This window comes from Panthera pardus, unplaced genomic scaffold, assembly GCF_024362965.1.
Source record: "Panthera pardus isolate Hobbes unplaced genomic scaffold, ASM2436296v1 HiC_scaffold_6, whole genome shotgun sequence".
NCBI classification, from domain to species: Eukaryota; Metazoa; Chordata; class Mammalia; order Carnivora; family Felidae; genus Panthera; species Panthera pardus.
The window spans coordinates 106769931-106796838 of NW_026526991.1; the positions used below are offsets into that span (position 1 = coordinate 106769931).

Consider the following 26908-nt stretch of genomic DNA (forward strand, 5'->3'; position numbering starts at 1 on the left):
ACTAACAGTGGGAAGTGGGGGGGGGGGGGGGAATAGCTTCCTCTGCTCAGAGTTCACAGTAAAGGGAGAAAAACAATACAAAGAAATTGGACTACAGTACAGTGTTAGAACACACTGCATAAAGTAGTAGAAAGATTTTTATTCCCTCCCTGAAATGTAATCATTGCAGGAGGGTGGGGTGTTGTTAGCCATTTGATTTGGACAGCCATTTGACTTGATGTGCTGGTGAAGAACACAGACCCGGGATCTCCTCGGTCTGGGTCTGCTGTCTCACCTTGTTCTGTTCAGTCTCTGCCTAGTTTTCTCAGAGTCCTTGCTGCAGCTTGAATTCCTCTTCCCTTTCATCCTGGTTCTGTTCCTGTGAGGCTACACTGTAGTGATGAAGACAGAGCAAACGGTTCTGACACCAGTAATTCTCCCCAAGGGGTACTAGGAGGATGTTTCCTAGAAACAACATAGGTCTGAGGAAAAAAGCATGTTTTTGTAGAGGCCATGGCATGGCCCCGCTACGGCAGCCTTCCATATTGTCTGCTGTCTTCTTGTGGTCACATCATCTATTATGCTTCTGAGTGTAGTCTCTGGACCAAAGCATTACCTGGGAATTTGTTACAAATGCAAATTCTGGGGGCACCTAGATGGCTCAGTTGGTTGAGTGTCCGACTTCAGCTCAGGTCATGATCTCATGATTCGTGGGTTTGAGCCCCACATCAGGCTCTGTGCTGAGAGCACAGAACCTGGAGCCTACTTCGGATTCTGTCTCCCTCTCTCTCTGCCCCTCCCCTGCCTCCGCTCACCCTCTGTGTCTCTCTCTCAAAAATAAACATTAGGGGGCGCCTGGGTGGCGCAGTCGGTTAAGCGTCCGACTTCAGCCAGGTCATGATCTCGCGGTCCGTGAGTTCGAGCCCCGCGTCAGGCTCTGGACTGATGTCTCGGAGCCTGGAGCCTGTTTCCGATTCTGTGTCTCCCTCTCTCTCTGCCCCTCCCCCGTTCATGCTCTGTCTCTCTCTGTCCCAAAAATAAATAAAAAACGTTGAAAAAAAATAAAATAAACATTAAGAAAAATTTTAAGTCTCACTCCCAGTTTCCACATCCTCTGTCTCATCTGCAGTGTTGGGTGTTTTGGGAGATCTAAACCTAACCAACCATTGCCAGTCCAGGGTCTTGCCATCCAGTAATGTCAAGACCTCCCTGCTGGTCAACGATCTGTGTACTCCCGGCAACATCTCCCATGTCTGCTGTTGTGACTTATTTAACAAATTTTAGTGAGCTTATGTCTGTGGCTTTGCAATGCTGTAAGCCAATGGTGGCCAATCTAGAGTGCCCATTTAGGGGTTTAAAAACCTGGGCTTCAGGGGAGTCTGGCTGGCTTAGTTGGTGAAGCATGTGATTCTTGATCTCAGGATTGTTAAGTTCGAGCCCCACGTTGGATGTAGAGATTAAAATCTTAAAAAATCAGGTGCCTGAACACTACCCCACAGGGTTTTTCATTGGTCTGGGGTGCAGCCTGGGCAACAGGGTTTTTCAAAGCTTTCCTGGTAATTCTGTTGCCCAGTCAACATTGTATAAACCACTTTCCAAAACCAGTGGCTTGCAGACTTGAATAAGCCCATGAATCACCTGGAGAATCTTGTTCAGATCAGATTCTGGTTCACTAGGCCTGGACTGGGTCCTGAGGTTCTGCACATTTAACAAGCTCATTGCTCACTGCATTTTGAGAGCAGAACGACCTCAAACCCATCCATGCTTTCCAACACTGCTGGACTTGCCTTTTTATTTAAAGAGGGAGACGACCAGGGCGCCGGGGTGGCTCAGGCAGTTAAGTGTCTGACTTCAGCTCAGGTCATGATCTCAAAGTTCATGAGTTTGAGCCCCATGTCAGGTGCTGTGCTGACAGCTCAGAGCCTGGAACCTGTTTCAGATTCTGTCTCCCTCTCTCTCTGCCCCTTCTCCACTCTGTTTCTCTCTCTCCTTCAAAAATAAACATTAAAAAAAAATGAGGGAGACTCCCTCATGTGGTCCTCTAACTTTGTGCTTTTCCAAATCTTCACCTTTTTTCTTTTCTGCCAGTAATGTCCCCTCATCAAAGCTGACTTTCCCTTGTGCGCTGCATTCCAGCCTCCCCTGTCTACCTCCTGGCCAAATGCCGTCAGTTAGCCTCTCCTCCTTTCTTCCCTCCCTATGAAGGTTGTTCCAGTTCCCTCTATTTGAATATCACATATTTACCGCTCTTTATCTTCATGCAAGCTTTTTTTAAGTTTTCTTTGGGTTTTTTTTAGTAATTTCTACACCCAACATGGGGCTGGAACTCACAACCCCAAGATCAAGAGTCACATGCTCTTCTGACTGAGCCAGCGAAGCGCCCCATACCTTCATCCAAACTCTTCACTAATAGAACCTGGCTTTTTTTTCCTGACATTTGGCTTCCTCCCTACCTTTCTACAACTACTGACTTACATAGAGCCTTAGCCCTTTCACAGCACTTAACATCCTGTGTGGCCTCTGACAGCTTGATCAACCCCCTCTTGACCTGGTTCTCACTGGTGCCGTGACCCACACTCACCCAGCTGTGACACGGCCTGCCTTTCCAGTGACCTTCTTCCACTTCCCAAAGGTGTGCTCTTCCTAAGACTTGCTTTCTTCTTTTTTTTTTTTTAAGACTTTTTAAAAAATGATCTCTACACCCAACATGGGCCCAAATTCACAACCCTAAGATCAAGAGTCACACGCTGTACCGACCAAGCCCAGCCAAGCACCCCTCTTTCTTCACGCAGTCAGTGCACCTTCCTCTAAATGACTTTTACTTTTACCTACAACTTAAGATGTCCCTCTGTGCAATCAACTTCTATCTTCAATTCAGACTTTTTTGCCATGTTCTGGTCACCCTTTCCAAGTTCCTGTTGGACATTGACACCAAATGTCCCTACTGCCATTGTTCCGAGATTTTTATTTGCCACTGTTTTGAATTTTTTACCGAAATGATTTACAATTTTATTTCCTACATCTTGTTAATTTGTAACATTCTTCCTTAACCATTTTATTATAATTCACATTAAAACTGATTGGGGCACCTGGGTGGCTCAGTCAGTTAAGCATCTAACTTTGCTCAAGTCATGATGTTGTGGTCCATGAGTTCAGGCCCCACGTCAGGCTTTGTGCTGACAGCTCAGAACCTGAAGCCTGCTTTGGATTCTGTGTGTCTCTCTCTGCCTCTCTCTTTCTCTCTCTCTCGAAAATAAGTAAACATTTTTTGAAAATTAAAAAAAAAAGCTGACATCTTCACTTCTTCCTCCAATGCCATCCATTTATGTTTAAATGTAACATACTGTCTTCATTGCTTATCTCTTTTCCTTTCTACTCTGGTAAAATACACATAAAATATACCATTTTAACCATTCTTTAAAATGCATTTGCTTTTTTTTTTTAATGTTTATTTATTTTTGAGAGACAGAGCACAAGTGGGAGAAGGGCAGAGAGAGAGGGAGACAGAATCTGAAGCAGACTCCAGGCTTCTAGCTGACAGCACAGAGCCCAGTGCGGGGCTTGAGCTCACAAAACTGAGATCACAACCTGAGCCCAAGTCAGATACTTAACCGACTGAGCCACCCAGGTGCCCCAAATGCCTTTGCTTTTTTGAAATTTTAAATGTTTATTTTTGAGAGAGAGTATGCACAAGCAGGGGAAGGACAGAGAGAGGGAGACACAGAATCTAAAGCAGGCTCCAGGCTCCAAGCTGTCAGCACAGAGCCCGATGTGCAGCTCAAACCCACAAGCTGTGAGATCATGACCTGAGCCGAAGTCAGACGCTTAGGCAACTGAGCCACCCAGGTGCCCTTGACCATTTTTAAGTGTATACTTCAGTTGCATTGAGTACAATCACCTCATTATACAGCCATGACTACTATCCATCTCCAGAACTTCTGTATCCCATAGTGAAACTCTATACCCATTAAACTAATACCCCACCTCCCTTCTCCCCCAACCCCTGGTAACCACTTTTCTTTCTGTGTGTATGAATTTGACTATTCTAGGTACCCCAGATAAGTGGAATCATACAGTATTTTTCCTTTTTCTGGCTTAGCATATTTTCAAGGTACATCCATGTTGTAGCATGTAACAGAATTTTATTCCTTTTTGAGGCTAAAGAATATCCCATTGTGTGTATATACCACATTTTGTGTATCCATTTATCCATCAAAGGACATTTGAGATGTTTCCCCTTTTGGCTATTGTGAATAATGTTGCAATGAACATGAGTGTACAGATAGTGTTTAAGGCATTGCTTTCAATTCTGGATGTATACCCAGAAGTGGAACTGCTGGGTCATGTGGTAATTGTATTTTTAACTCTTTGAGAACCTGCTATACCCATTTCCACGGCCACTGCATCATTTTACATTCCCATCAGCAACACACAAGAGTTCCAATTTCCCCACATCCTTGCCCACATGTGTAGTTTTGTTTGTTTGATAATCGCACCCTAGCAGGTGTGGTACCACTCTTTCCAGTGCACACTGCCATCCCCTGTTTTGTGGCTGCCACTTTAAACTCAATAGCCATCCAAACTTTTCTTCCCTCCCCACTCTCCTTACCTACCCACCCCTTCTGATGCTACTAGTTGGGGTGATATATCTTTTCTTGCTGATCCATGTGTCAAATCTGATATTTGTCCCGGGCATGTTTAATCAGCCGCCAAGCCCTATTGATTCTTCACAGAAATCAGTCACATCTCTTTCCTCCTGCATGCAGGTTCTGATTTTATTTCTCACCTGGATTATTGTAATCTCCTGGCCTGTCCAGACCACTTGGCACTGCCATAAACCTGACCTCTGACGAAAAAAAAAAAAAGGGAGTGGGGGGGCACCTCGCTGGCTCAGTCAGTAGAGCATGTGACTCTTGATCTCAGGGTCATGAGTTCAAGCCCCATGTTGGGCATGGAGCCTACTTAAAACAAACAAACTGAACTGTGCCCTCTGGGCCCCTATTCCACATCCTATGTCAGCTTTCCATTGCCCACCAGGAAAAGAGAGGAAAAAAATGTTATCATTTAGTGAGCACCTTTTATGTGCCAGGCACTCAATGCTAAATGTACCAAATGTACTAAATGCTCTACATCTGAGTCTCATTTCACAGAGGTAGCAGGCACAGAGAAGTTACGTAATTTAAGGTCATGCGGCTAGTCAGTGGTAAACTAGAATTCAAACCAGTTCAAAAACAGTCTTACTCCAAAGCCCACTCAACCACTCTGCTCTCCTACCTCATTAGCAGTCTTATGAACTGGATATCTCAAGCCCCTTTTGAGGAAGAAAAGCACTAAGTTAAATAACTTGCTTAAAGTGAGGTAGTTATTAACTTGGAAGCTGGAATTTGAACCTGGGTCTCTGACATCAAAGTCTGTCCCATGCTGATTCTTCATCTCTCCCAAATCCTTGGCCGGGCAACAAGGTCCTCTACCTTTGGGACCCAATATGTTACCAGCTTTATACTCCCCCCTACTGTCTCATCCCTTGCCCCAGATTAGACACTTTGCCACTAAAGAGAAGCTGGGTTTTAATTTTACCTCTCTGCCTCCGGTCTTCAAGGCCAAAACCAGTGACTACTTACTGAAACTTTTCCAGCTGTCTATGCTGGAAGAAATCCTCAGCTGCAGCTCTGAGTTCATAACTCAGCTGTACCACTTGTGAGTGCAGGGAATGTGCCAAATCAGCACTGCGGCCCTGCCACAGCGGAGCACGTGGTGGACCACTGAAAATACAGAACCACTGAAATAGGCAATCACTTGTAGTTAGAAAAGTGTGTGAGTCTGACAAGCAGAGGCTTCTGACCCCAAAAGTCTGGCAGAAGCGTTTGCATTGCATTGATTTTCCCTTGTTTGTCCTCCTCCCTGACTTCCAGGTCTCTGAGTGGGTGGCCAGTCTCCCCTCACCCCCACCCCCACACTGCCTTGAACAAAGCTTTTTCCATCCTGAATTTTTGTCTCAGTCATTCCACAACCAAGTAAACAGCCACCTGCTTGCCACCTAGGGAGGTAGGACTGGGCTTGACTAGGCTGCATAGTGGCCTCTTTGGGGGTTCATTCAAACCCAATGTTTACAGGTGTGGGAGGTGGGAGAGAAGCTGGGGACCCAAAGTAGAGGATGGCTTAGTGACGACCTGCCCCAGGGGAAGGGGCTGTGTGGGCATGAAGAGGGAGGGCCACTAACGATACCAAAAGAGGATGGTAAACCAACCCTTCCTGCAGTTCCTGCAGTTCAGCAGTGATCTGGCCTATATCTTGGCATCCAGAAAAGACAGAAGGTTCCTTACTAAAAGCAGGTAAGTGTTTGTCTTGTCTGTATCAAGCTTAGAGTTGCTAGGGAAAGACCCGCTTCTAGCAAATAAACATCTGAGAAAGGTCAGAGCAGCCTGTGGGAAAGGGTCTCCATCCATTTGCTGCACAGAGTTGGAAGGAGGTGGGTAAGAGGAAGTGGCCAGTCCCTGACAATAGTCCCAGATGACGTCTAAGTCAGGAAGCAAGTTATTTCCTTGGCACTGCTCATGTAAGGGGCTCGTCTCTGAAGAACTCTGGCTTGCCCTGCTAATTAGAGTAGGTACAGAGAGGATGCCTCTCTTCCCTGAGTGCCTCCTCACAAGGTGTAGAGAGGAGAGACAACTGAAGAGCAGAACTGTCTGTCTCATGATGAGACTCTCTGCAAGGTTAAAGGCGGTAGCTACCTCATGGTTCACTGATTCCAACATCTTACTTGAATGCCTCTGCACCAGGCTCTGGGGGCACAACCCTAAGACTTTCGTCTCCCAGTAACATCATTTTGATTGGGGGTGGACAAACTGCTGTAATATGATGTGGTACACGCTATAACTGGATATTAAATGGGATCACAGAACAGGACTCCTAGCCAAGATTTGAGGGACTTACGGGAGGGGGCCTGGGTAGCTCAGTGGGTTAAACATCTGACTCTTAATTTCGGCTCAGGTCGTGATCTCATGTTTGGCTGTGAGACAAGCCCCGTGTCAGACTCTGCATTGAGTGTGGAGCCTGGTTGGGCTTCTCTCTCAAAATAAATAAAACTTAAAAAAAAAACAAAGAGGGGCTCATGGGAGGAAGCCCAAAAAACTTTTTTTTTCTTTTTTGTTTTCCAAAAAACAAATTGTAATTCGTCAGGTACAGATGGGGCAAGAGTGTCCTACTCAACAGGACAGTATGTGCAAGGTTCAAACGCAAGAGACCGTGATATGTTCCCAGAAGTGAGAGTTCTCGATGGCTGGCAGGGAGAGTAGACTTGGTGATTTGGGAGGGTACAGTCAAGTAGGAAAGTAGGTTCCGGGTCTGGGCAAAGAGCTGGGAAACTGTCCTAAGAGTGGAGGGAAGTTAGCGCTGCACTTTAGGCAGGGAAGTGCTTAAATGGCAGGCTGGCAGTTGGGTCCAGACTTGCACTTCTGCTCACTTGGCCATGTTGTGGAGCTCAGATTTGAGGGGAGCAAGGGGGGGGACAGAGGGGGGAGACTGCCAGGTGCTCCAGACAGTGGACGACGCCCGTGTGATCAAGCAGTGGCTGGTGGGCCCACGAGAGACTTAGGACAGCTTTTTTCTACCCATGATGAAAGACCTGTTTATCCTAGTTTATTATGGAGCAATAATTTTGTAAAATACAATAAAAATCGGGGCGCCTGGGTGGCGCAGTCGGTTAAGCGTCCGACTTCAGCCAGGTCACGATCTCGCGGTCCGTGAGTTCGAGCCCCGCGTCGGGCTCTGGGCTGATGGCTCGGAGCCTGGAGCCTATTTTTCCGATTCTGTGTCTCCCTCTCTCTCTGCCCCTCCCCCGTTCATGCTCTGTCTCTCTCTGTCCCAAAAATAAATAAAAAACGTTGAAAAAAAAAAATACAATAAAAATCAATTGATAGAAAAATAGAAATTTTATTTAAAAAATTCTTTTAAGTTTTATTTACTTATTTTGAGAGAGAAGGCATGAGCAGGGGAGGGGCAGAGAGAGGGAGAGAGAGAACCCTAGCAGGCTCCACACTGCCAGTGCAGAGCCCAATGTGGGGCTTGAACTCACAAATTGTGAAATTGTGATCTGAGCTGAAATCAAGAGCCAGACACAAACGACTGAGCCACCCGGCACCCCAAAAAATAAAATTTTTTTAAATGATAGAATATAAGCTCACATTTTTCTCAGTAAATTGTAAAACATGAAATTCCTCAAGATGCCATAAAAATTCCTAAGCATTTATTCTCAATTTCTGTAGTTGTCACAGATCAGCACTGAACCACATGCCCTGAGTAGCATAGACTTTAGGAGGAAGAATTGCCAGAACATGATGACTGATTAGTTGTGGAAACATAAGGGGGAAAGGATGAATCAAAGATGGCTCACGGACTTGGCCTGGATAATTGAATGGCTGGTGGTGCAGCTTCCAGAGCTAGGAAACCAGGAAGAGAAACAGCAGGTCTACAGGGGTGGATACAAGTAAAAAGAGGTATTACTATACTGTGTGAAGCCAGACTGCTAAGATGGGGATGGCCAGGAGCTGGTTAAGATAATGGTGAGGGGCTCAGGGCAGAAATCCTCAGCTGCAGGTACATCATGAGCAAGTAGACAATGACTGAAGCCCAGGAGAAGATGGGTTTTCAGGATGATTGTTTGGAGTGGAGTGGAGTGGAAGGAGTCAAGAATCTTGGCAGGACTTTATGGGTACCAGTGACTAAAGACACTGGTCATGGGGGCTTGGAAGCCACTGGGGAGAGCCAAGGAATCACAGAAGTCAAGATAATAGAATGTTTTAATGTGGGAGGAATGAAAAGTGGTGGAATCAGGAGCTCAGAGAACCCTGGCCTGCTCTGGTCCCTGCAACTCACCACCTAGAATCATCCTTCTAAATAGATGTGTCTCTGGACAGTCTCGTTCAAAATATGATCCTGGGAAACCATGTAATAATTACTTTAGGGGTGCCTGGTTGACTCAGTCCATAGAGCATGCAATTCTTGATCTACAGGTCTTGAGTTCAAGCCCCACATTGGGTGTAGAGCTTACTTTAAAAAAAAAAAAAAAGAAAATTACTATACAGTTTTCTGTGCTTTCCAAATTTTCTAATTTTTTTCTAGTACTTTAAATACTTTAAGAAATAGAACAATTGTTCATATTAACAAAAGGGAACTGATCACCTCCTAAGCATCTGTTAACTAGCTATCTCCTAAAGAAATACACAGGATGGGTCACAGTTTCTTTTTAATTTATTTAAGTTTATTTGTTTTGAGAGGGAGAGAGAGAAGGGGAGGGGTAGAGACAGAGGGAGAAAGAATCCCAAGCCGGCACCCCACCATCAGCACAGGGCCCAACACGGGGCTCAATCCCATGAACCGTGAGACCATGACCTGAGCCGAAATCAAGAGCCAGTAACTCACCCAACTGAGCCACCCAGGCACCCCAAAATGGGTTACAGTTTTGATGTTAGGGGCAGAACCCCTGGACAAGACAGGGTAGGTAAGCCGACTGGGCCCTGCCATGCAGACTCCCTCCCAGGCCCTCCAAGGACCTGTCTGCTTCTGGCTCTTCGACCAGTAGGTCCCTTAGCCAGCTTCTTGCTCTCAAAACAGTCAGCAGGAGAGTGGAGAAGGGGCAGATGATCCCTCTGAGTGCACACACACACACGCCGAGCAGAGATACTTCTGTAAATGGACACATAAGGGATCAAAAAATGCCTGGCTCTGCGCGCCAGCTGAGTGGTGTCCTGCCTGCCATACAAGGGGCACCTTGTCACTGACTTCCCACAGAGCTGGAGGAAACTGTTCCCAGATCCTCAACTTCTCTCCCAGTGCCAGACCCTCCCTGTGGGCAGCCTCCTCTCCTGCCTTGCCTTTCACTCCTCAGCCCCTCAGGTTTCAGGCCTCCACCAGCTCCATGGTTCTTCAGCCCTGGACAGTCGCCAAGCCCAGACCCTTTCTTTAAAAAGTTCTCTCCCAAGGCGCCTGGGTGGCTCAGTCGGTTAAGTGGCCGACTCCCGGTTCAGGTCATGATTTCGCGGTCCGTGAGTTCGAGCCCCGCGTCGGGCTCTGTGCTGACAGCTCAGAGCCTGGAGCCTGTTTCAGATTCTGTGTCTCCCTCTCTCTGACCCTCCCCCGTTCACGCTCTGTCTCTCTCTGTCTCAAAAGTAAATAAACGTTAAAAAAAAAATTTTAAAAAAAAAAAAAGTTCTCTCCCAACTAACCCTTGTCCTCTGCACTCTCCACCATCCCCCCTTTTCTCTCTACCTCATTGCTTTGCCATCATGCCACCTATCTGGCTTCTCGCATGAAATTTCCTTTTCTCAACCTGTTCTTTCTGAATTGTCCTCATACCACATTCAACAGTGTGCTTTCCCCCTTAAAAGTATTCAGTATTTTTTTACTGCCTGCAGGATCAAATTGGTGAAAAGTTAATTTAGGGGGCACAAACTATATTGGGCAAGCCCCAGGTTCTCCATGCCTGATCTAACCTACTTTTGTAGCCCTTTTCCACCGTTCTGGTGAGCCAGCCAGGGCGGTGAGCTGTGCCCTCAGCCCTTTGCTTGGCCCCCTTAGGTGCTCACACAGTGCTGTGTCCAGGCCACCTCCCCCTCCTCTTCTCCTTAGAAACTTTCCCTTATTTTTTTTAGTACATGTGCTGCTGAAGCAAGCACCTCCCTATGTTTTTTTTTTTTTAAGTTTATTTATTTAGAGACAAAGAATGAAAATGGAGAAGGGGCAGAGAGAGAGGGAGAGAGAGAATCCCAAGCAGGCTCCATGCTATCAGCGCAGAGCCCAGTGTGGTACTCGGTCCCATGAACTGTGAGATCATGTCCTGAGCCAAGATCAGAGTCAGACGCTTAACTGACTGAGCCACCCTGGCCCCTTCCCTTATTTTTTAAGACCACTTCTAGATCCTCCAAGCCAGGCTGGAATGGCCTTGGACATCTCTGAACACTTACAGTATTCACTATCTAAGCATCTCAATTGCAATAAAATGGAATTTGAGAGTTCTTTAAAAAGTTTGCTTATTAGTTAAGAACTCTTTGGCTACGTGGGCGCCTGGGTGGCTCAGTCGGTTAAGCACCTGACTTCAGCTCAGGTCATGATCTCATGGTTCATGAGTTTGAGTCCCACTTCAGGTGAGCTTGATCCCCATTTCAGGCTCCGCCCTGACAGTGCAGAGCCTGCATGGGATTCTCTCTCTCCTTCTCTCTCTATCCCTTGCTCACTCATGCCCGGTCTCTCTCTCTCAAAAAAAAAAAAAAAAAAAAAGAGAGATAGAGAGAGAGAAAAGAAAAAAAAAAACCAACTCTTTGGCTACCCAATTACAAAAACTAATTTTAATTTGCTTAAGACAATAAGTTATAACACCCCAAAACAACAGCAACAAGACAATAAGTCAATTCATGAAATATCCCTTTGGTACCTAAGGTCGAGAATGAAGTGGGTCACTGTATAGTCAGGGCTTCAAACCCCACCAGAACTCTCTGCTCTCTCTCTTGTTCTGCTTTATCCATCTCTCTTGCTACAAATGATCTCTCTGTTTCCCAAACCACATACCACATGACAGTAAACATGACTGCAGATCAGCCCCAAGTGTTATGTTACAGACAAAATCTGTAAAGAAGCTACACAATCTCTTCTTTAAGATGACTGTAGAGGTCAGGGCTCCTGGGTGGCTCAATTGGCTAAGTGTCCCAACTCCCTTTTTTTTTTTTTAATGTTTATTTATTTTTGATAGAGATAGAGTGAGCTGGGGAGGGGCAGAGAGAGAGGGAGACAGAATCTGAACAGGCTCCAGGTCAGCACAGAGCCCGATGCAGGGCTCCAACTCACAAACTATGAGATCGTGACCTGAGCTGAAGGCAGATGCTTAACCGACTGAGCCACACAGGTGCCCCAGGGTCCCAACTCTTGATTTCAGCTCAGGTCATGATCTCAAGGTTGTGGGATCGAGCCCCAAGCCCCACGTCAACCTCTGCATCAAGCCTACCTCTTGTCAAGCCCTGCAGGCATAGAGCCTGCTTAAGATTCTCTCTCTTTCCCCCTCTGCCCCACCCCCACTCATTTGTGCACACCTGAGTGCTCTCTCTGTAAAAATTAATTAAGGGGCACCTGGGTGGCTCAGTCCGTTAAGCATCCAACTTCAGCTCAGGTCATGATCTCGTGGTTAGTGAGTTCAAGCCCCATGTCAGGCTCTGTGCTGACAGCTCAGAGCCTGGAGCCTGCTTCAGATTCTGTGTCTCCCTCTCTCTCTCTCTGCCCCCCTGCCCACTCATGCTTTCTCTCTGTCTCTGTCTGTCTCTCTCAAAAATAAGCATTTTAAAAAAAATTTTTAAAAATACCTATAGGGGAAATTAAATGACCTATTAAGTCAGGGGCCCATCCTCAGGTAATCAACACTACCCAGGAGAATAGCGTCACATTTTAGGAACATGGTAGTCCCCACCAGGTGAATGGTAAGAGAGAATGGGGGTTCCTGGAAATGCAGTAATGAAGAGCTACAACAGTTGTATCACTGCATCCCACCCTTTGATGCCTGGGGACGTGCAGAGGCATACCATTTCCCATTCATTCACATTTTTTCCTTTTTTTAAAAAAATATTTTATTGTTTCATGTGATCTCTGCCTCCCAGTGTGGGGCTCAAACTTACAACCTCAAGATCAAGAGTCACATGTTCTATCGACTGAGCCAGCCAGGTGTCCCTAAATTTCCCCCTTCTAAATATGGATCAATAATCACGTGTCAAACTATAAATGCACTTATCTTCCCAATGTGAGATAACTCAATGTCATGACCAGATACTGCAGCCAGAGGCAATGACAGGGAGCCTCTGTTATCCAGATAAAGATTACTTTTTTTATATGTATATATCCTGTCTTTCTCCCCTTTGGTCCCAAAGAGTTCCAGATGTAGATACTCATAATTCTGTATCCCAGTGCTTAAATAATTAGTATTACTACCCCAGTACTCCCCAAACACTATTTTTCTAAATTCCATTTCGAAGAGAGAACAGGTGAAATATTATCTATTGGCCAATAGTCTAACACATAGAGCACACCTGGCTCAGTCAGAGGAGTCTACTACACTTGATCTTGGAGTTGTGAATTCGAGCCCCACGTTGGGTGTAGAGATTACTAAAAAAAAGGAAATTAAACAGGGTGCCTGGGTGGCTCAGTAGGTTAGGCATCTGCCTTTGGCTCAGGTCATGATCTAATGATTCATGGGTTTGAACCCAGCATCAGGCTCTGTGCTGTCCCAGCAGAGCCTACTTTGTATCCTCTGTCCCCTTCTTTCTCTGCCTCTCCCCCACTTGCATGCGTGCACGTGCTCTCTCTGTCTCTCTTAAAAATGAATAAATAAAAACTTTTTTTTTTAATCCTAAAAAAAAAAAAAAAGAAAAAATGTTTAAAAGGCTAAATATTTTAGTCAGTATCCATTTGTTTACTAAATTCTTTGGCAGTGTAGGGAGCAACTTGGTCAGGCAAATAAATGGCTGCCCCAAGGCTGGACTTGCCGGAAGAATTTCCCTTGCCTGGGATCCTTCAGGTCCCATATGTGGAGAGAACGGTGCCCAGGAGCGCCCCCGGTGGGAGGGTGTGCTGTATCGCTCTGCTCTGGAAGTCTATTCCTGTCAGGGCTGGAACCAGCGGGGACCTTGTTTTTGTTCTCAGCTGCATCCCGGCTGCCTGAAACTGTGGCCACTGGCACAGTCAGCACTCCCCACGCGTTTCTAGGGTGACTAACACTTGGGCCAATGGATTACCTGAGGTATTGAGCAAGTACGAACTCTATTGCCAAGTTTGGGATTTGGGGAGTGATGACTCCTTTAAAACCTTCACTGGCTCACTGTCAGTTTCCTCTTTGTTGACTCCGTTTGCTAATGTGTTTACTGGCGCCAGCAATCTTGTGTGGCCCAGTCCTTGAATACTAAGTCTGTCCAAGAGAACTGCCTGGCCTGGGACTTACAGTGGCATGGCCCAGTCCCATGGGGTGGGGGTGCTCTGCAGTGCATGCCCACACTACACACCAACAGGCAAATGCACTTAGAGGTTGGAGACATTATCACATCTGCCTCGTGAAAGCACTATGGCCCTGGGATTCGGGTGTCCCTAATTTCTCTGGCTTCTCTTAAATACCCCTATTCCAAAAGCCAGTGAACCACAATTTATAAACTAATAGTTTTGTTCTAGAAAAAGCAGGGAATATGGCTGCAAGATTCTCAATTATTTGAATCGCTGCTTTCAGACTGACAGGGTTTTTTAAATGTCCCATTGTTTCTTATCTACTTTTAAGGTGCCGATCCGGGATTACAACACATCTTTCTCTCATAACAACTTTGTGAGTGTCTCAAAGAACAGCTGACACACTTTAATTTCCTGACATTTTGTGCCTGAGTGGCTCAGTTGCTTAAGCGTCTGACTTCGGCTCAGGTCATGATCTCGTGGTTCGTGAGTTCGAGCCCCTCATAGGGCTCTGTGCTGACAGCTCAGAGCCTGGAGCCTGCTTTGGATTCTGTGTCTCCTTCTCTCCCTGCCCCTCCCCCACCCACACTCTGTTTTTCTCTCTCAAAAATAAACATCAAAAAATTTTTTTCCTGGCATTTTCCCACAAGTTCCCTAAAGCTCCGGCTTTTGGAGGCACGTGGTTAGAGCCTCAAGAGTGACTGGGGGCACCACACAAGAACTGCCAGCCTCTCAGCCTGGAAAAGGGTTTCTTCACAGCCTGTTCCCTGCTTTCTCTGAGTCCATGCTTCAGGTTTATAATTTGCAAATCCTCACTCCCTCTCCTAGTTTAGGGGATAGAAGTCTCTTTTGGTTGGGAGTATCAGAAACACATTCTAGCAAGTTAAGCAATGACCTGATTGACAGGACTGTTGAGTGTCTCACAAAATCCAAGGACAGGAATGCAACTGGCATCCAGGAGTGAACTGGAAACTGGGATTTTAAACAACATTAGGACTATCTCCGTCTTTTGTTTCTCCTCCAGATATCTTTGCTTCACTTTTCTGTTTCTTTCTCTGCAGACCAGCTTCCTATTTCTCCAACAGATCCAAGTTTTACACGTTCTGGGTCCAAACACCATGTTCGAAATTTCCAGTTTCTCAGACAAAAACTTTGGTGTCTCCTTAACTAGTCCCTTTGTCTCTCACATCTGTTCTGTCAGGAAATCCTGTTGGCCTTGCGTTCAACATACACCCATAATTAAACCACTTCTCATTCCCTCTCCACCCATATACCCTGAGCAAGCAGGCTTTTTACCTCTTGCCTAGATTCCTGCAATAATTTAATTGACCTTTCTGCTTTTATCTTGAGCCCTCTGTTGCCTATTCTCAACACAGCAGCCAAATAGTCCTGTCAAGAGCATGTCATTTCTCTGCTCAAAACTCTCCAGTTGTTTCTCTTTTCATTCAGAATAACAGCCAAAGAGCTTCCAAGGCCTTAAAAGGTCATGCTTCTGCCCGTTATCGCTCTTTGTCTTTATTGCACATCCCTGTTCACGCTTCCTGGCCACCTCACTGTTCCTTCAACTCACCAGTCTCTGCTTACAGGGTCTTTGCACTTGCTCTGCCTTGAGTGTGCTTTCCCACAAACCCGCATGGCTTGCCCTCTCACCTCCTCTGAATCCTCAAGTCACCTCAATGAATCCTTTCTTGGTTAAGCCACCAAACACCCACCCCACTGACATTTTCCTATCTTCCTTCCCTTCTACATTTTTTTCTCCAGAGAATTTATCAGTATCTGGTTTAGGATTTACTTATTTCATTTTTTTAAGTTTATTTATTTATTTTGAGAGAGCACACACATGGGGGGAGGGGCAGAGAGAGAGAGAGAGAATCTCCAAGCAGACTTCATGCTGTCGGCTCGAACTCATGAACCATGAGATAATGGCCTGAGCCAAAGTTGGATGCTTAACTGACCAAGCCACCCAGGTGCCTGTTTTACTTATTTCATTTATTGCTTGTCTCCTCCTTTAAAATTTAAGCCCCTGACAACTAGGATTGTACTCTTTGGTTCAGTCTTATATCCCCAGACCTGGAACAGTCAGTGCCTGGCACTCAATAAATTTTTTCTGCATGGGTCAATATACACCAAGAGGACTGATCTCTCTGGTCTTCCCCAAAACAAAACACTTGGAGACAACAGAAAATTGCCAGCAGCCTCAGGGACCAATGAGGAGCATGGAAGAGGAGGGGGACCCTAACACAGCTTGAAGTGAGCCTGGAGAAAGACTCCTCAGAGCTCAAGCCAGCCTCCATGGGAGCACCCAGAGAACTCTTCCTGACACTGCCCCGCTGGGGTCAAACAGGACCTCCCCCGCCCAAAAAAAAGCTGCAATCATTACTATTATTGTAGCTTTGACTTTTTGACACCGTCCCTGACTTTTTGACACCTGCTTTCCATATGTATCCATTACACATAAGCCCCGAGACTTAAAGCAGCTTAGTCTTTCAACAGGATCCTAGGAAGTTCAGAAAACACATTTTAAGAGCCAAAAAATAACTTCAGAACATTTCTGTGTTTTATTGTGGTTCATGGGCCCGACAAGAGGCGTTCCTAGTCCATAGCAACTCTTAAAATCCCGGTTTTGTACCATCGGCTTCCCTCACCACCGCTTCCAGGCTCTTCTTCCAAATGTCCCAGAACTCCTCTCCTTGAGCCTAGTTTGGGCCTGTTGTCCTTCTCTCTCATTGCCTTTCTTCTGATCTCAATCCCCAAAGTCCAAAAAGTTTCATGAAGGAAAAGTAACGGAGCCAGTTGGCAGTATTGATCCATTAATAACGTTCTGTCCCAGTACATGTGAGGTTTCTCATACCATGAGATGAGTGCTGTTCTGATCATGTTATAGAGGAGGAAACGGGCCTGCGGAGGCTCATCAGGAGGGTGGCTCAGGCCAGTCTCCACTGACACCCGTGTTCTCTCCACTCTGCTGCGGTGGGCCACAGTCCAGGACACAGGCACCGCATCTGCCTCGGCCAGCCATCTCCCTGAGGAGCCAGCAGCCTGTGTCCCAGGGACCCACCAGCAGAATGTCCAGCCAGGATTTGAGGTAAACTGGCTGAGACGGCCAACTCTCTGGGCTGGGTTTCTGTGGTAACATGTGGTAACAACACATCATTCAGCTTCTTTACCAGATTCCTGAGTCCTGGGGAGGAGCAAGTGAGACTCATTTCCCCCCAGTATACTATGTGTATATATACACACATACATACATACATATATATATATATATGTGTGTGTGTGTGTGTGTGTGTGTATATATAGTGTCATTGTTTGAACTACATCTTCTCAGACTACAGAATTTCAGTCACAATTCTATTTGTTTTCACAAAGTTGCTTGTTTGTGAAATCAGGGTTCAGATGTGAGAAAATCTATTATCTATTCCTACTACTTCCAGGTAATCTACCTCCAAATACTTTGCTCACAGTCGCCCTTGGCCTGAAAGATAATGAGATATTACTAGGTTCCAAGGAGACTGAGGAAGCTTTATTTTCTGTTTTCAGTCTTTCAGTTTCTATTTTCAGTCTTCCAAAATTTCTGGATAAGGGGGCTCACATTATGTAAAGTGTGACTTTTTTTTTTTTTTTTACTTTTGGCTAGAATCAGATAATCTCAATACTTTAACCCTGGTTATCTTACACTGACTAGAAGCAGGTTCTCTTATTATAAATAATAGCTATCATTTACCAAGTGCATTAACTTACTTAATCCTTACAAAATCCCTTGAGGCCAGTTTTACAGTGGGGGGGGGGGGGGCGGGACAAAGGATCAGAGAAGTGAGGTAACTTGTTTAAGTAAACAGCATAGCCAGGATTCAAATTCCATTCTGAGTGACCTTAAGCCAAAATAAAATTGCAATCTGTTTGAAAACTTCCTTATGTGGCTCTAAAGGTGGGGATCAGCTGAAGAACAGGCCCTGGGTGGAAGCTGTGAGGGACTGCTCTGAGGTGAGCTGAGGACTTCCTGCCCTGGCAGGGCCCCAGGGGGCAGAGTTGGCACTCTGGACCTCCTTCCCAAAAGCCTTTGCAGCATCCTAGCTTGAGGAACATTTTCCTGGAGGGGTTAAGATGCCTGAGTCCTGGTGAGTGCAGAGCCCCTGGAGGGGGCCCTGGCCCCCAGCCCTTCACCTGTCTCTGGGGGAGGGAGCCCCAGGTTAGGTTGGCCAAGGAGGTGCTGCAGTCAGGGAAGCAGGCTGAGGAGAGGGTTCTCTGGTGTGGAGCTGAGGTGGGGCTGCTGTTCCCACCCTCTCTGCCCCCACCCCCACCCCCACCCCCCATCTAGTCCTGGCTTTGTGCAGCTTTCTGCAGCCAGCCTCCCTCAGAACTCCTGTGTCTCTCTGCCTCCCTCACTTATTCTTTGCCTCCCTCCTCCTCACGGACTAGTATTACAGCAAAACTCATCAATGGAGGTGTGGCAGGGCTTGTTGGAGTAACTTGTGTGTTCCCCATCGACTTGGCCAAGACTCGGCTGCAGAATCAACATGGAAAAGATATCTACAAAGGAATGTAAGTATTGGTGAGGGGAATGGGGTGAGCAGGGAGAGGGGGACTCCCAAGGGAGGAATATGGGGCCTCATTCTTTCCCATCTCTTTATTTAGAGAGTCATGCATTGTGGGGGTGGAGTGGGGTCAGGGGAGGTGGTCAACTGGGGTGTGACCAACAGGATTAGGACACAGGAGTAGGGGTAGCGGGGCTGATGGAGCAGCGTCTTGCTCACCACTGACTTCATTTTCTGGCCTCTGCTTCTAGGATAGACTGCCTGGTGAAAACTGCCAGGGCGGAAGGCTTCTTGGGCATGTACCGAGGTGGGTTTATCATGCATCCCTGGGGGAAGGCTGGCTTGGGTAAAGTGAGAACAGAGGGTGCAGTACAGGGCACCAGACTTTGTGGGTTTATAGAACATTGGGACTTGGTGTTTCTTCTGCCCAGGGAGCTCCTGGGGCAGGGCCTGGGCTACCACGTGATCCTAAGCCACATTTGTTTTTCACAAACCCCCCACCCCTCGTTCCTTGGTGGAGACAGAGGCAGTTATGGTGAGGTTTTAGGGAGCACCAGTGAGCACACTGGAGCAACCCAGGAGCCCTAGTTTTCATCATGGCACCACTACTGTCTCACTGGGTGATGCTGGCCCCCACATTTCTCTTCCCCCCACTTCTCATTTAGGGCTGAAGGGGGAGAGGCTGACAGGGAAGAGAATGGAAAGGGTTTTGAGCTCCTGAAAGGGAGTTACTGGATGGCTCTTCCCTGACACAAGCCAGTGCTGTCCCTGTCCCTTGCATTGTCCCCGCACAGCCATGATTACAGATTAGAAAGTGGATACAAAACTGGCGTTGAGAAGGAGCTGATGTAGAACCCCTGAGAAATAAAGTAAAAACCTCTGTGACTCAAAGAGCTGCCAGTGGGACTGGGCTAGTAAAGCACAGAGTAATGGAAACCGATCCCTGTCCCCCAGGACCTTCTTATTGGGGCTTGATTTGGGGAACTGTTCACTTATCATCAGAGATGGGCAGCACTAGCAAAGACAAACATACCTTCCTTATAACTGCACCAATAAGCCCATAAAGAAAACACATACGTGAAAAAGGGAAATGTGGAGGGAGGGGAGTCAAAGTAGGGAGATGAAAAAAAAAAAAAATCATGTTTCTATAAAATAGGCAGAGGAGCCCTCCTCAACACTCCTTCCTCCCAAGACCCCAGTTACTCCCAGAAACCTACCTGGCTAGGTCTGAGAGGAGGTTGTTTATATGAGTGGAAGACTCAAAGAATTGTTCCTTTTTAAAATAGTTTTTATTTAAATGTTTACGTAAACTCTACACCCAACGTGGGGCTTGAATTTGAACAATCCTGAGATCAAGAGTCACATGCTCTACCAACTGAGCCAGCCAGGTGCTCCAAGAATTGTTACTTTCCAGACGGCCTTAGCTCATCCTGGTTTTTTACTTGCAGGGGCTGCAGTGAACCTAACCTTGGTCACCCCAGAGAAGGCCATCAAGCTGGCAGCCAATGACTTCTTCCGGCAGCTGCTAATGGAGGATGGGTATGGCCAGGCCAGGGGGCTGTGGGATGGAAGTCCTTCACCCTATGTCTGTAGTTTGGGGGAAGGTGACAGGGAGAGGAATGTGCTGGTTTACCTGCCTTCATGTATCTAAACATGTGCACACAAATGGCTGAAGGTTGGCTGCAGATGTTCGGGCAAGTGCAAACTCAAGGAGAAAATGAACTGTTGTAATTTGAAAGTTCTAGATGATAGGTGATAGATGATAGACCATTATAGAATACATATACACATATATTCATCAACTAGCTGATGAACATCTTTTTGGTTTTATTGAGCCATAATTGCAGTACCACACTGTATAAGTTTATACAGTGTGTAATGTTTGTGCCGTATAATGACCTGAGGTAGATATACTGTGAAATGCTTACAATGAGTTTAGTTAACATCCATGACTTCATATAGTTACCAAAAAAAGTTTTTTTCCTCCCAGTGAGAACATTTAGGATCTGTTCTCTTAGCAACTTTCAAATGTACCATAGAGCAGTGTTGACCATAGTCATCATGCTGTCATTACTTATTATAACTGGAAGTTTGTGCCTACAGACCACCTTCACCTAATTCCTGTCCCCCACCTCCCACCCCCAGCCTCTGATAACCATAAACCTGATCCCTTTTTCAATGAGTTTGGATTTTTTAGATTCCTCATGTAAACAAGACCATTGAGTTATTTGTTTTACTCTTGTCTGCCATATTTCACTTAGCATAGTGCCCTCAAAGTCCATGTTTAGATGGCAGGATTTCCTTGTTTTATGGCTGAGTAGCATTGTATTGTGTTATATATATATATATATATATATATATATACACATACACACACACATTTTCTGTATCTACTTATCTGTCCATGAACACGTGGGTTGTTTCCATATCTTGGCTGTTGTGAACATGGGGGTGCAGATATCTTGTTGACATAGTGTTTTGTCTCCTTCGGATATATACACAGAAATGGAATTACTGGATCATGTGGTAGTTCTGTTTTTAACTTTTGAGGAACCTCCATACTGTTTCCCATACTGACTGCACCAATTTACATTCCCACCAGTAGTGCACAGGGTTCCCTTTTCACCACATCCATGCCAGCATTTACCATCCGTCTCTTTGATGATAAACATTCTAACAGGTGTGCAGTGATAGATATCTCATTGTGGTTTTGATGTGCATTTCCCTGATGGCTAATGATGTTGAGCACCTTTTCATGTACCTGTTGTTCATTTATCTTCTTTGGAGGGGAGCCTGGGTGGCTCAGTCAGTTAAGCGTCCAACTTCAGCTCAGGTCATGATCTCACAGTTCATGAGTTCGAGCCCCATGTCAGGCTCTGTGCTGACAGCTCAGAGCCTGAAGCCTGCTTCAGATTCTGTTTCCCCCTCTCTCTCTCTTTCTGTCTCCCTCTCTTCCTTTCTCTCTCTCAAAAATAAAAAGTTAAAAAAATAATACATTCTTTGGAAAATATCTTTTCAGGTCCTTTGCCTATTTTTAATTGGATTATTTGTTGTTCTTTGCTATTCAGTTGTATGATTGCTTTGTATATTTGTATATTAAGCCCTTGTCGGATATATGATTTATATTATTTACAAATATTTATTTCCATTCCATAAGTTGCCTTTTCGTGTTGTTGACGTTCCCTTTGCTGTTTGAAGTAGCCACACTTTTTTTTTTCTCCTGTTGCTTCTGCTTTAGGTGACCCATATCAAGGGGCTTTGCCTCTGTGTTTTCTTCTAGGAGTTTTATGATTTCAGGTCTTACATTTAAGTCTTTAATACATTTTGAATTAATTTTCATAAGTGGTGTAAGATAGGGGTTTAAGTGTCATTCTTTTACATGTCAATATCTGATTTTTCCCAGCACAATTTATCGAGGAGACTGTCATTTCGCCACTGAGAATTCTTGTCTCCCTTGTCAGATATTGGTTAACTGTATATTCGGGGGTATATTTCTGGGCTTTCAATTCTGTTCCATTGATCTCTGTGTCTGTTTTTATGCTGATAAATTTTTGAAAATCAACCCCAAACACTTTCTAATACTCTCTGTGCCTCCCATTGCCCTAGTGATATTGCTGAAGGGATCAGGGACAATCAAATCCCTGCAATGGGTAGTTTCATTTTACTAGTTTCAACTTCTATGCAGGTGCTACCTCCCTGGCAGCCTGATTTAAAGGTAGTTTCATGTTTTAAAGAGGCTTAGTTTGAGGGCCAGGTGATTATTCACCCAGCTGATCTGAACACAGCTAAATACCATGCATGGAAAGCCCCAACTACCAAGGGAAGGCAGATGGGGCCAGGGTGGGTGGCAGGGCTAGCCTGACGCTGAAAGAGCCTGACTCATGGTCCCACAGGATGCAGCGGAACCTGAAGATGGAGATGCTAGCTGGATGTGGAGCTGGAATGTGCCAAGTGGTGGTCACTTGTCCCATGGAAATGCTCAAGATTCAGCTGCAGGATGCTGGCCGCTTGGGTGAGGTCTCTCCCAACTCCACATGAGATTAATAAAGGGCTGTGATCAGAATAGATTCCCCCACATTCTACACTCATTTGCTAGACTGTGTTATTGAATCAGCTTTCTGGGTCAGAAGTCTTTTTTTTATTTATTTTGAGAGAGAAGGGGAGAGTGAGCACGAGTGGGTGAGGGTCAGAGAGAGAGGGAGAGAGAGAGAATCCAAATCAGGGTCCACACTCTCAGCACAGAGCCCAGCCTAGGACTCAGACTCACAAACCATGAGATCATGACCTGAGCTGATAATCAGAGTCGGATGCTTGACCGACTGAGCGACCCTGGAGCCTCTTTTTTTTTTTTTAAGATTTATTTATTTATTTAAGCTTATTTATTTATTTGGGGGGAGAGGGCCAGAGAGAGAGAGAAAAAGAGAATCCCAAGCAAGCTCTGCACTGTCAGCTCAGAGCCCAACATGCAGCTCGAACTCACAAACTGTGAGATCATGACCTGAGCCGGTATCAGGAGTCATTTAACAAACTGAGCCACCCAAGCGCCTCAAGATTTTTTGTGTTTTTAAGTCATCTTTATACCCATTGCAGGGCTCAAACTTACAACCCCAAGATCAAGAGTCACATGTTCTACTGATGAGCCAGCCAGGCACCCTTAGAAGTCTTATGTTAACCATCTTAACAGTTTGGTCAGATGGTCTTAATAGTAACCATCTATTCTAGATTTCAACACTTCCAGTTCAGAAAAAATAGCAGAAACGAGAAACTTGACTCAGAGGGACAGAAAATTCCCTCATACCTCTATCATATCACCATGACATTTAGGCTTGATTTTCTAAAGATTTTAAGAAGTGTCAACATCCTGATCACAAATATTTCTCTCAATAGACATTCTATTATGCTACAGAAGCTGGCTGTTAGTGGGAAGGCATAACAAGGGACAAGAGAACCATTCCTATTGTTTTTGTTTTCTCTGGAAGAGAATTTTCCTAAATCCTGATCCTTTCAAAAATTTAGAGTGGTGTAGGTACCAAGGCATACATTAAGAACAAGCATTAGCTATCTGGTAGAAGGGAGGCCAGCCCCAGGGGTGGGGCAGAGGGCTTCTCCTCAGAGGGAAACCACAATGCCTGAATTAAATGAGTCAATGTGTGACGTGCCTAACATGGCACCTGGGAAGGTCGTCAATGAACGTGGGTGTCCTTCCCCTCCTCAAACCAAGTATGCATGTGTGTGCTAGAATCAACTGGTTTTCTGGGTTGGTTCACACTAGCCTGAAGCACATAACACTGCAGAAAAAATAAAGTTTGGGCACTGGAAAGAGTGTTTTGATCTACAAGAGTAAAAGCTCTGGAAGTTTTGTTTTTTAACTCAGATGAGAGTTTTCAGTATTCCTAAAACGCATAAAAAGTGAAAGGCTATGAATGAATGGATGAATTATGTACCTATCTAAAGCAGACAGCGGGGAAAATAATGTCCATTGATTAATTACCTTTTCTTTTAATAAATTTATTTTTGAGAGAGAGAGAGAGAAAGAGAGAATCCCGAGCAGGCTCCATACTGTCAGCACGGAGCCCAAGGTGGGGCCTGAACCTACAAACTGTGAGATCATGACCTGGGTGGAAACCAAGAATCAGATGCCTGATGGAGCCACCCAGGTGCCTCTGATTAACTACCCTCTTAAAGCTAATTGTTTGAGGCCTGCACCTAGATTGCTACCACAAGAAAATGTGTGGTAACTAGCTTTCTTAATATGAAATGTTGCCCTGCTAGGTATCAAACAAAATTGGGATATGAAATAACTTCTTTTTAGCAAGGACCTAAAATCTAGACAAAGCTTCTCGGTGAGAAGAAAACAAATACACAATTTCAGTGTGTTGAACCCTGTGGTCATTAAGGAGACTCACCCACATATGAAATGCTTGTACTTGAAATGCTCGGGAGAAAAAAAATTCCATTCTATTTATTAGATGTTTAACTCATCAAATTGCAGGCTCCGAATTATTCAACTAAAATGAAGAATCAAATTCTGTCAAATGGTGAAGGGTTTAAAGACCACGTTCACTTAATCTTGGAATACTGGATCAAGGAGGCACCTCTGGAAGTCTGAAGGAGAAAGCGTTTGGACAAAAAGAATTTGCTGCTTTACACATTAGGCAGAAGGCATATGGGACTCCAATGTCCCAAAGTGCCAATAGGATCTCTGTAAATAGCTCAGAGATGGTTTAGAAATGGCAGCCAGACCAAAAGCAAGTTTTAACAGGAGGATAAGGACCTGGCAGGTAGGGGCAGGTGCTGCTATAGCTTCCTATGAAGGGAGCCGGGCAGGCTGTGGCTGTGCTCTTACGAAGCACCTTGTACAGTAGGGACAACAAATTAGATAATAACCATCTTAGGAAGATTTCCTTGGAGCCAAAAACTAATGTTCTAAAATTAGGACAGGGGCGCCTGGGTGGCTCAGTTGGTTGAGCATTGGACTCTTGGTGTCAACTCAGGTCATGATCTCGAGGTTTGGGGGATGGAGCCCCACATCAGGTTCTGTACTGACAGTGTGGAGCCTGCTTGAGATTCACTCTTCCTTTCTCTTTCCCTCTGCCCTTCCCCGCTCGCATGCTCTCTCTCTCTCAAAATAAATAAACTTTTTTTTTTTTTTTTTTTTAATTAGGACAATCCAGGGCTCCTGGCTGGCAAAGTCGGTGGAGTGTGTAACTCTTGATCTCGGGGTTGTGATTTCAAGCCCCACGTTAGGTATAGAAATACTTAAAAATCTTTGGGGTGCCTGGGTGGCTCAGGCAGTTGAGTGGCAGACTCTCGATTTCAGCTCAGGCCATCATCCCAGGGTGGTGGGATCGAGCCCTGCATCGGACTCCACACTGAGTGTGGAGCCTGCTTGAGATTCTTTGTCTCTGCCCTTCTCACTCTCTTTCAAATTAAAAAACAACAAAACTTAAATAAAAATTAGGACAAGCCTCAGAATTCTATCAGGATGTCAGCCTTGCCCCCAAGGTGTCCCAGGGGTAGGAAGTGGGGGGTACACTCCTGTGAGTGTTTTGCAATACCTGCTGGGGCCTGGCTTGTGACAGTGTCTGTCCTCTCCCTTTCAGCAGTTCATCGTCAGGGCTCGGCCTCAGCGCCTTCCTCCTCCAGGTCCTACACTACCCGCTCGGCTCCCACCCACAAGCGCCCGTCTGCCACCCTTATTGCCTGGGAACTACTTCGCACCCGGGGCCTGTCTGGTCTCTATAAGGGTCTGGGCGCCACTCTCCTCAGGTGAGACTTTCTTCCTGAGCTTGGGACACAGAAGGGTCCCAGTGAACAGGAAGAGGGGCCAGAGGGCCAGAGGCACTGCTGCTCCAATCTGTCTCTGCATTCTTCCTAGAACATTTAAACCCCAGAAAGCAAACTATTCTGATGCTTCCTATTTTGTCCAGAGTTGGGCAGAATTGCAGAGGATGGGTATAACCTGGAAGACTAGTTTGAGGCCCTTGCTCCAGTAACCAGGCCCACATGAGTATTGGGTGTTCTGTGGTCCAAAGGCACCTAAGAATGCCCTGTGTACAAAGGACTTTGGGTCATTTATAAGCAAATGAGTGCACAGATCCCTCATTTTACTTTGCTACTTGGCCAAAATCCTTAAAGTTGGTCTGAAGTGCCCCAGGCCAGGGGATAGTTTCCTTGCATCAGATCTCATTAGGAGATCTATTGCCTAATAGATAAATGAACTTCACCCTCCTGCCTACCCCATCCCCTCAACACTTAGCTTGGATAGCCCTTCACCAGACACTTGCTCAACTCATTAACTCTAACATAGCCTGTCACCCTTTCTCATTGAACGCACTGCCAGTCTCTGCACCCGCTGCTGGCTCCTCACAGAATGGCTGCGGGTGCTGGTAGGGCAGAGTAATGAGCTGGGGGCGGGGAGACAAACCCATCGTCTCCCTTCCATCGTCTCCCTTACACCCTGCATTATCACAGGGTGCCAGAGAGGGAACAGGTAACTGTGGGCTTGTCTTTGACCATCTGCTGGGCTCTACAGCTCATGGAAAGGTGTACTGCATGACCTTAGGTGGGAGCCCCGGAAGCAGCAGGTAGCTCAGTGTTTCCTCTTGCTCTCCTGCAGAGACATTCCCTTCTCCATCATCTACTTCCCACTGTTTGCCAACCTTAACAACCTTGGGTTCAACGAGCGTACCGGGAAGGCCTCCTTTGCTCATTCCTTTATGTCAGGCTGTGTTGCGGGTTCCATAGCTGCTGTCACAGTAACACCTCTGGACGGTAAGTGCATCAGAGATGAGGGTCTTCAAGGGTTGCTTTACAAGTTAGATAGCGTATAGTTGTCTATAGGATAAATAGGAATCTTCCACTTTCAGGACAGAAATGAAACAGTTCCAACCTGAAACCCCTCTTGGGTCACAACCTGTGGTCAC

The 26908-nt window shown here is 45.8% G+C and overlaps 1 protein-coding gene and 1 long non-coding RNA gene across 12 annotated transcripts in view; one reads left to right on the forward strand and one right to left on the reverse strand.

Annotated features, from left to right (window-relative positions):
* Positions 1-26908, forward strand: part of SLC25A18 (solute carrier family 25 member 18) — a 28953-nt gene that overhangs the window by 323 nt on the left and 1722 nt on the right. The window contains exons 1-9 of one of the 11 annotated variants that reach the window (XM_053894759.1): positions 5971-6024; positions 6238-6311; positions 16929-17032; positions 18367-18489; positions 18734-18789; positions 19931-20021; positions 22376-22494; positions 25586-25751; positions 26602-26756. In XM_053894759.1, the coding sequence (XP_053750734.1) occupies positions 17013-17032; positions 18367-18489; positions 18734-18789; positions 19931-20021; positions 22376-22494; positions 25586-25751; positions 26602-26756 (730 nt within the window). In that variant the 5' untranslated portion in view covers positions 5971-6024; positions 6238-6311; positions 16929-17012. The other 10 variants (XM_053894760.1, XM_019465054.2, XM_019465047.2 and 7 more) reach the window with 10 other exon arrangements.
* Positions 120-5823, reverse strand: LOC109276274 (uncharacterized). The gene is made up of 2 exons (XR_002084564.2): positions 5601-5823; positions 120-371 (listed from the first exon to the last, which is right to left on the reverse strand). It is a non-coding gene; the product is annotated as an uncharacterized LOC109276274 (long non-coding RNA).